This window comes from Gossypium hirsutum, chromosome D10 (genome assembly GCF_007990345.1).
Source record: "Gossypium hirsutum isolate 1008001.06 chromosome D10, Gossypium_hirsutum_v2.1, whole genome shotgun sequence".
NCBI classification, from domain to species: domain Eukaryota; kingdom Viridiplantae; phylum Streptophyta; class Magnoliopsida; order Malvales; family Malvaceae; genus Gossypium; species Gossypium hirsutum.
Window position 1 is genome coordinate 67,663,273 of NC_053446.1, and position 10,805 is coordinate 67,674,077.

The following is a 10,805-nucleotide window of genomic DNA, read 5'->3' on the forward strand; positions in this document are numbered from 1 at the left end:
TTCGAATATTAATTTCATTATATCTTTTCTTTTTAATATAATGTTTAGGATTACATATGTTTTTTTCAAATCTCAGATAAGAGGATAATGTACTTCAGCACACTTGAATCTACAGTTTTTGCACTAACAACAATGTTGATGGCAATTAAATTAAGATTCGATTCAATCTAATCACTTTTTTGTTAGTTGAGTGACACAAAACTGACGGGAATTTGTCTATTGGTTTAATAATAAATTTAGTTCTCTAATCTAATATTTATACATGTTATTAATTTTGTATTAAATATAAAAAATTAATAAATTTATTTTTAATGTTTATAAAATTCTTTTAAATATTGAAGATTAAATTTTATTTTTAGTTCTTTAATGGGTCTAAAAAAATGTTGGCTATTTTACACAACTCAACGTGATGTGGCATTTTTAACAAAATATATAATTTATTTTATCAAATATTTATAAACTCTGAAATTTTCTAAAAATAAAAATAAATACCTAAAGAAATAGAAATAAATATAATATATACAAACTGAAAATAGAAATTTTTAAAAAATATATAGTATATATAAGCTCTAAATATATGTATATACATGAAATTTTTTAACCAAATATTCAAAAGGAGTTTTGAGTTTCTTCATCGTGATTTTCAGAATTGCTTTTCTTTTCATGCTCAAAATTTGTTGTCAATATGGTGATGACTGAACTACTCATGTTGCTAATCAACATTCGAAACTCCTACATCATGGTAAACAAGCATGGTTCTTAGAACTATAAGATTAGTAACAATTGAATACCGAAAATTATCTCAATATTTAAGATTAAATTGATAGAAGCCGATTGAGTCTTAGTTCAATTGGCATGAGTATTGCCGCCAATGCAAGAGGACGTGAGTTTCAAGTGTGCTGAAATGCATTATCCTCCTATTTATGGTTTGGGAGGGGCTATGGATAGTTTAAGCATTATGTCAAAAAGAGCAAATATCATCAAAACTTACATTGAGATTGTTAAAAAAAATTAAATTAATAAAATTTATAAATATTAGAGGGCTAAATTTATTATTAGATCAATAAAAAAATCTCACACCTGTTTAATGGCTAAATTGAAAAAATTAATAATTGAGTGATCGAGATAGAACAAAATCAATAGTTTATGATCGTTTTTATATTTTATTTTTTATTGGTAATTAAATCCAATAGATTAAATTTGAATTCGGATCAATCGAGTTTAATTTAGTATATAGATAAAAAGAGATATAAGAGAAGCAATATTGAAAAACCTAAAAAGGGATTTACTAATTTCAACTATAAAGCCCAAAAGGAGTAGTGGATGGCTCTTTCAAATCCAATTGTATAGATTTCAATTTCTTGGACCACTTAATGTCTTTCAGGTTTCAACCTTAAAAGGACCAATATCTTGAAAAACCACATTTTTTCTTTACAAAAGTACAATATCCAACCAAATCCACCTAACAAAACCATCTTTTTCATTTAAAAGAAGTTATATTTATGTGATAATAGGATAATTGAAATTAATTGGATAAGTTTGATTTATCTTATAGTTTCTTCTCAACACATAAATAAGAAGATAACGTATTTCAACGCGCTTGAATTCACGTCTTCCTGCATTGGCAACAATGCCCATACTAATCAAGTTAAGACTCGATCGACATATTTTTGTTATAGATTTGAATGATTTATAAAAATCAATTTAAACCCAAAACAAAATTTAAAAAATAACTTCAATTTAAGTATAGAATTTTCACTTTAACTAAACTTTCATTAATTTTATGTAATTTATTTTTCATTAACATGTTAAAAATGAAAGCTTGTATATTATTTACTTTTTATTTCCAATAAAGAAAAATAACACAATTTCATTTCAATTTGTATCCGTAAAACATCATTTTATCAATCTCTATATATATATATACTTTCAAAAAGGAATCCATGTAAAACGAAAAAGGGAAAAGAAATATCATGAACATAACTTAATGTCTAAAATTGCATACATAAAACTTGGAAATTAAGTTGATTGAGTATTAGCTCAATTGGTATGAGTATTGTTGTTAATAGAAGAAGATGTGGGTTCGATTGCACTAAAGTGCATCATCCTCCTAGACATTGTGTCAAAAAGAGAATATATGATCAAAACCTATAATGAAATTGTTAAAAAAATCTGTATAATTTTTTTCATCAATTTGGTTCATTTGGATTGAGTTTTTGAGTTATTTCAAGTTTAAATAATTTTTTGTTTAAGTTATTTTTAATTTTGGACTTGAAATTTCTATTTTAGAGAGACCGAGACCTTATCACCCGCGCTGCCGTTAATAATATATATTACACAACTTCATATTAAAATTTTATACGATTTACCCATTTATAATTTTCTAACCTGTTCTTTTACATTATTTGTAACCCTAATTTTTATCTACATTATAGTCAAGTGTTTTTTTTTAATTATAACTTTTAAATTTTTGTATTTAAAGGAAATAGAAAGGGATATTTACAATATAAATCCCTTCACATTTATACTTTTAAGGTATTTTGGTTTTTGATATTACATAATTAGTCCCCTGTATTTTATTTGAACATTCATTAAAATTAATTCTTATAAATTATTATATTAATCACTTTAATTTTTAATTTTTTATAAGTGTGTTTTAATTATTTACTTGCGAAGTTATATTAATTTTTTTAAAGATATTAACGTTATTAAAACTTACCATATTACTTCCTATATATGTTATAAACAATACATTAAATTGAAATTATTTAAATTAATTAATTTTTGATAAATTATTAATAAAACAATTTTTATTAATAAAACAAATCGTAATATTTAGACGAGTTTTGGAATATGAGTTAAAAGACCCGAGTTATCCAAACCAAATCAAATTTACTTTTTATTTACTAGAATTTTTATTTTTTAAATATTTATGAAATGACTTAAAAACTTTACCAAATATTTATTCGAAAAGTCATAAAACAAAGCCAAATCTGTCCAAATAAGTAAAAGAATTCAAAACCCAAAATTAGTATGAAAATAACTAATGTAAATCCAATAGGGAAGGGCTTGAAACGTAAGCTTGCATATATAGATAATAACAGGGTTAATGTAAATTTTGTCTCGTGAATTTGACAATTAGATTTATTTTGGTATATATATATTTTTTATTTTTATACCTGAACTTGATAATTAGGCTTATACTGTCCTCAAATTTGAAAAATGTAAAAGTTTGATAACGTGACACTTTAGGATTATACTACGTGATCACCTGAAAATTTATTTTCAAATGATGATGTGATATAATCCCATAATGTCGCGCCATCAAATCTTGACAGAATCCATATTCAAGAGTTAAAATCGACATAGTTACTAAGTTCAGATATCAAAATGGATAGAAAAAAGATACAGATACTAAAGTGAACTAGATTGCTAACCCTATAAACCAAAAATTATATTAACCCACAATTATATGTAGTAGATGCCTACCTTTCCAAACCCCATCCCAAAAATGCCTGTCTTAATTTTTTAAAAGTAAAAAGGAAAAAGAAAATCATGGAGTATTTTTTTTCTGTCCCTTAAAGATTAATCCGACTTTATTTTCCTACCCCAAAAGCAACCTCTATTGAAAGCAAAATTTGGACCTTTCATTCATTCCCTACACTCCAATGCTTCCATAATTAATGCAACCCCTTTAATTTTTTTTTCAATTCTTAATATATTTTTTTCTTATTTATCACTAAATTTATTGTGCCCACCAACATTGATTTTCACTTCTAAGCAAAATTTTCCCAATCTTTTCTAAGTAAATAATAATAATAAATTGTACTCTTAGTCACTCTAAATAGAGTTGTTTTCATTTTGATCGATTTTTGTTGTTGTTGTTGTTAATTTGATCATCCAAAGAAGAAATTGATTAATTAATCACTTTATCGTTAAATGGTAATGGAAAACTAACAATGCATTTGTACGAAAAAATTTCAGAGTGACTAAAATAAGAACAACCCTTATTTATGGTGATTGACAGATAATTTACCATAATTTTAGAGTGACTAACATGGAAATGTGTCATTTGTCTTCTACTAACATTTAACGGTGAAGCAATCAATTTGATCAATTTCTATTTCGAGGTGACCAAGTTAACAAAAAAAAAATTAGGATGACCAAAATAGAAATTACTCGTATTTAGAGTGGCTAATAGGATAAATTACCCTAAAAAGGTTAAAATTAAAAGATTTTTAAAAAAATTAGGATCTCACAAAGTAGAAATAAATAAAAAAATTCACTTTTTTTACATAATTTAATAGACTTTGTATTCAATTTAAACACTCCAAAGTCCTTTTTTTTCCCTTATTGGGATGTACTATCATTATCATCAAACAAAGGTTTCTTTTATGATTTATATGAATTAGGAAACCCTAAACCTCAAATTGTTAAAACAAATGCTTGATATGATAAATGATCACTTATCATATATGTATCAATGGATAAAGAAAATTTTAAAATAACAAAATATCTATAAACTTTGCCACTTTATTTAGATAAGCTTTTATACTAATTGTATGCTTGAAAAAAAAAGGAAAATTTAGTAATTTTATTTTGAGGTTTGGGATAAAATATAAAATTATAAAATTTTGAACTCTAAAATGACACACTTTTATGTGTTAATTGTATATATATTTTGAGTATGATTCTACTAAATTGTGATTTTTATGGTTTTTTATCTTGTAGGGACCAAATTGAAGGCAAAAGAAAATTTGGGGGCAAAAAGCGTGAATTTAAAGATAAAATGGGCCAGCATGTGAAATAGGAAAGAAGTGGTGCCAAAAATACAAAGTGTGAAAGACTTGGGGGCAAAAATTCAAAGAAGAGACTTATAAACAATAAGACTCTATTTAAACTTGAATTTTATTAGGATTATTGTTAAGATTATTATTTAGATTTAATTTCATCTTTTACCTTTATTTATCTTTTAGAGTTCTAATAGAAACAAATTAGGTTTTTTATGTACTATAAATAGGGAATGGAGTGACATAAATAAGGACTCATCTTTTCTAGAAAAACTTTGTCTCCCTAAAGCTCTTGGCTTTTGTTCCTTTTTTTTATTCAATAAAATTTCATTTGATTAAACTTATTTCTTTTTTCCCAAAAAGCATGACCCACTAAACTCATCTAGCTAAAGGTTGTCAAGATTCCTCAAAAAAAGTTCATGAGGCTTAGAATACGCATTTAACCTTCTCAATGAGTATTCATCGTTTCTCCGCATTACGGGACTGATGCTTTCGTCCATATCCTTCCAAAAGTGATCTTTTCATCTTGTGCAAAGGCGGCCGCTTTATATGTTTTGGGAAAGTTGCATAGTCGGTTCGTTAGCTTACTGTGTCAGTGGTTGTCGAGCCCAAGAGACAAGATGGAGTGGCATTCGCCATTGAGAAGTGATGATCTAGTGTAAGACGGTCCCACAAAAGTGATGGTTGGCAAGAGTCAGGTTCCTCTAAATCGTAAGGCTAAAATCTAAGTGGAGCTGGTGGTCGTAGGCATACTCTTCCACTATAAGTTGTTTATTCTGTCATGAGAAGGATCACCTTAAAGCAGAGGATTGAACCCAATGAGAATCGACACAACCAGAGGCTGGAATCTCTCAATCAAAGAACCTTTTTTTTTTCAATTCTGTTTCTCTTTACAATTTTGATTTCAATTTATACAATTCCAACCCCTCTATATTTTTAATTCTGTTTTTTTTTCAAGGTACGCCACTTTTTCTTAGGCACGACTGTGCTCGGGATCTCGAGGAACAAGAAGTTGTGCAAATCCAATCCTTGAGGATTTGACCCTACTTCCCTTATACTATTCTTTTTCATTATTTCATAGGGATAGGTTATTTTTTGTTCTTTCAACGACACACCAAACGCGCTCGAACCCACATCTTCTTATATTGACAATAACATCCATATCAATCGAGTTAAAAATAAATCCTAATTAAATAATCTATATTTATATGCATGTAGAAAAATAATAGAGATTTATATAAATAAAATGATAAAATTTGAGAATTTAAAAAAAATGTTTTGAACTTAGCAGATCAAGTTGATTTGAAATTGTTTTTTTTTTAATTTGAGTTTTATTAAACTAATTTGTTTAGATTAGGCATAAACCCATTTGTTCATCTAAAATTTTTTAATTTTATTGAATTATTAATATTTTTTAGATTAAAATAAAAGTAGATTCAATCACCAAAGTGACAAAAAAATTATATTTACGTGATTTTCTATTCTCTACTATATATACCGAGGAAAGATCTATTTATATCAGTGTAAAACTACTTAATTTTTGTGTACTTAATATTTTAATAAGTCGACCATCACATTTAATGTTTCTTCTATGTAAATCATTCATGTCAAGTTTTGAATAAAATAAAAATGTCTAACAATTTGTTTTATATAAAAAAAAAGAACTTTCATCCATTAAATATAAAATAACAAGGACAATATTTTGGATTAATAAATGGTTGGAAGAAGTGGCAATAAATTGCTTCCCCAGGTATTTGGACTGAGCTAAAATCTCAAAGTCATCATTACCGTGAGGACTTTATCTGAAAATACCATGTCAACCCAAATATGATTAATTTCATACCACAAAACGAAAAGAAACACTTAATTCTATACCAAAAATAAAATAAAATAACTTTGATTTTACACTTATACTGTGACTATCTCCATATGTATATGTATGTATGGGGAGGGATACACTTACACCGATATAAAATGTAAAACTAAAGTAGTTTTACATCATGTCTCATTCATGTGGCAAAAAAGACAAAGTATTATTTTTTATCTCTTATATATATTGTTTTTATTTTTTAGAGCCAGATCAATTGTCAAACTGGTCAGGCCATCAATTCTTGGTTTGATCAATTCATCCTGTTAATTTGATCAATAAATTATTAAAAATAATAGAGAAAATCAGTTCAATTATTTTTTAGCTTGGTTCAATTGGTTTGTATTGGTTTGCATGTCAATCAGTTCAACCTCAATCTTATGACCAATAGTCAACCAATTCACACTCCAACTGGATTGGCCTGTTTGGTTCTAAAAATATTGGTTTTAATCGACGAAATAACTTTTTCGAACTCGTCAAGTTGTGCAAGTAGGAGGTGAAGTTCGAAAACATAATTAAATGTCATTATCTCAACCTCAAGAGGGCGAATTTCGAGTAATATTGATATTTTCATCCATTATAAAAGAAGAAGAAAGTAAGAAAAAAAAGGGAATAGTAAAAAAAAATTAAAGAAAAATAATGTAAGAGAAATATTTTTTAAAAGTTTATATGAAATGACGGATTATTATCGGCTGAAATTTTTTTAACGGATATAAATTTTTTGTATAAAATAGGTAATATAAAAATAGTTTAGATACCATTTGAGATCAAAAAGATATTTAGGTACCAAAATGGAAGAAAATGCATAGTTTAGGTACCAATTATGGGTTAAGCCTTTATTTAAAAAAATAAATTTACGGGTTTGACTAAGAGGTACCAACTTGAGAAAAAAAAAGTAGTTTAAGTACCAAGATGGGGAAGATGGTATAGTTTAGGTACCAATTTGTGAGTTAATCCAAAAAATTTTATATAGATTTTCAAGTGATGATATGATACAATTTGTGGTTGAACAGGTTAAACCATCAGTTACTGATACAACTAGTTCGATCAGTTTGATCATTAGACCAACAATAAATAAAAATTTATAAAAGTCTAAAAAATTAAAAGTATTAAACTAGTTCAACACGCTTGGTGATCGCTTTTTTTTTTAATTCCAAGCAGTTTTTTAATCAATCAGTAGTGAAAAATTATATTACCCAAAAAGAAGGGTAAGCTATTAAAATAGTCACTTTTGTTTGCCTCAGGTTACATTTTAGTCACTTATGTTTGAAATGTTATGTTTTAGTCACTTACGTTATCGTGTTGTAACATTTTAGTCACTGAGCCGTTAATTGTTGTTAACGGTGTAACGGTATGGTATCATGGCACATTAACTCATCATTTCAAATGAAAATTTTAGGTTAAATTCTACAATTGGTTCTTATCTCTTTTTTTTTCATTTTAAGCAATTTTTTTTCTTTTATGTTATTTTAACTTTCCTTTTTTTTCTTTAGTTTTCATTATATTCTGTTTCTCCCTCTGTTTTCCTCCATTCTTCATTTCTTTTAACGTAGTTTTTTCTATGTTTTCAATTAGTTAAAACTAGTCCACAAACTCGCCTCACTCAAAAAAATTAAATTATTTTTTTAAGCATAAGGACTAATTTTGAGAAACAGAAAACATAGAAAAACTACGTTAAAAGAAACAAATGAGAGAGAAAAACAAAAGGAGAAGCAAAAGAGAATAGAAAAAAAAGTTAAGAACATAAAAGAAAAAAATATGAGACTGATTGTGTAGATTAACCAAAAATTTTGTTTGAAATGATGTTTTAATAAGTCACATCAGTTTAACGTTATACCGTTAACGGTAATTAATGTTTCAGTGACTAAAATGTTACAACGTGATGATGACTAAAACGTAACATTTTAAATATAGTGACTAAAATGTGAACAAAAATAACTACTTTGATAGTTTATCAAAAAAAAGAAGGCAAAACTTTATTTTATTCCACAATTTTTTGTTTTTTTCCAAGTAGTGGTCTTCTTTACAAGTAAACTGCAAAAAACCTACAAGTAAGAAAGTATAAAAACAAAGTTTCAGACAAAAATCCCCCCACAACTCCCCCCAACTGTCCTATATTAACTACCAAACATGCTTCAACTTTAGTCTCCCTACTCCTATAAAAACACCTTCAGAAAACCTTCTCTTTCAATTCCCCACTTTCAAAAATTCAATTCAATGGCTTCATCTCAAAACAACCATCTTTTCCACTGGAACTACGCCGAGCTCGGTGACCATGGCTTCCAAATCCGTGGCCGAACCCTCTTCTTCACTGTCCTCTTCCTCATCATCATCCTTATTTCCGTCCTTATCTTCTTTTTCACCCGATGGGTATGTAGTTTCTATCGAGAAGCGTCGTCTCCAACTTCTCACGCGCCGCCTCCGCCACCGAATCGTGGTCTAGACGTTGCTGCCATTAATGCTTTGCCGGTAACTATGTTCACGGTGGGTGAAGCGCTTGGGAGTGAGTGTTGTATCTGTCTCGGTGTGTTCGAAGATGGTGAGAAGGTTAAGGTTTTGCCGGTTTGTAAACATACGTATCATCCACAGTGTGTTGATAGGTGGCTCAGTGCTGAGTCGAGTTGTCCGCTTTGTAGAAGTTCAGTCCGAGTAGACTCAGAGCAGCTTCAAATTGTAATTCAATAACAAGGACGACGACAGCAACAACAAGCAAAATTAACAAAAAAAAATATTTTTAATATTTCAAGAATATTTTTTTTGTTTAAATTATATTTTGTAAATGAGTGCTTTGAAAAAGGATTGCCAAGTGCTCGATGAATTTACTCAATGAATTATTTGTTTTTTTTTAAGAAATAAACAAATATGTTGATTTGTTGAGTGAAGAAATGAAATTCATGGGTTATTTTCCTCTTAAATCCTTCTTTACCATTTGAATGCCATTTTCTTTAATGGATTGGGCTTGAAAATGTTATTTGAAGAAGTAAAAGGCTCAAATACGAGAATATATACGTTTTAATATACTTAAACTCATGTCTCATATATTGATAATAACGTCAATACTAATCGAACTAAAACTCAATCGGTACACTATCCAATTTTTAAGTAAAAAAAGAATGTAGATAGAAAATAAGCAAAAATTTAAGCACACAAGTGAGGCATTTATACCTACTAATTGGATTCTTTGATGCATGCTCATTGCCTACATGAATGGTCGTGTTGGGATCTTAATATGCCTAGTGACTAGTTTTTCGATCCTAGGACGTTTTATGCTAAGGTTCTTTCTGATAAGGTAGTCAATTATTGATAATTTATTGTAATGCTAATTGAATTACTTTGTACTCAAGTATCGAGTTTTTCGATCTGTACTAACTCTTATTAAAATATTGATGATCAATTTTTTAACTTTCTCTAAAAATTAAGGACTAAATTTAATATTATAATCTCTTGTGTTTTTCCATTTTCAATCGAAATGTCTCATCAAAAATTAGTTCATGAAGTACCCAACAAAATAGGGAGACTACTTGAAGTAGGAGTGTGGTGGAATTATGATTTGGCAATCTTTAAAAAATTCAACTTTTTTAATCTTTGTTTTAATAAAGTGGTCAAAGCTTTGCCTTTAATCACACAAATCAAATCAAATATATATTATATTATGAAAAAGACTACCATACTACATAAATCACTATCACTTTACTACACACACATACATCTATAATACTTTAACACTTAACCATTAAGCAATCCTTGAACCCCAAAGAGAACAAATAAAACACATTAAGCTATACTTTTTAATACACGTGGAAAAAATCTTTTTGATTCAAAAAAGAAGACTTTTTTTGTCCGAGACTTTCAAGTATCTACTAGGCATGATAAATGACAACACAATATTTTTTATATGAATATTCGAATAAATAATATGAATTTCAGATAATAAATTTTTGAAGCATCTATATGCATCCATTCTAATCTACAATGAATATCAACTACAAATTTTATCCAAATTCACAAAAAGTAGATTAGATATTCGAAATTTACAATCTAAATTGGCATCATTATTATTTAATAGTCATATTGAACTCTAAGCAAAGATCTCCTATAGCTATTTTCTATCTCCATAAAAACTCGAATATGATACTTCGCTTAAAAGA

At 27.8% G+C, this 10,805-nt stretch overlaps 1 protein-coding gene across 1 annotated transcript; it reads left to right on the forward strand.

Moving 5' to 3' along the window:
• The first annotated feature begins 8,711 nt into the window (after window positions 1-8,711).
• On the forward strand, window positions 8,712-9,583 carry LOC107931742 (RING-H2 finger protein ATL66). Its single transcript, XM_016863675.2, has one exon. The coding sequence runs from the start codon at window positions 8,875-8,877 to the stop codon at window positions 9,340-9,342; it is 468 nt and encodes a 155-aa protein (XP_016719164.1). The 5' UTR covers window positions 8,712-8,874; the 3' UTR covers window positions 9,343-9,583.
• Window positions 9,584-10,805: the final 1,222 nt, after the last annotated feature.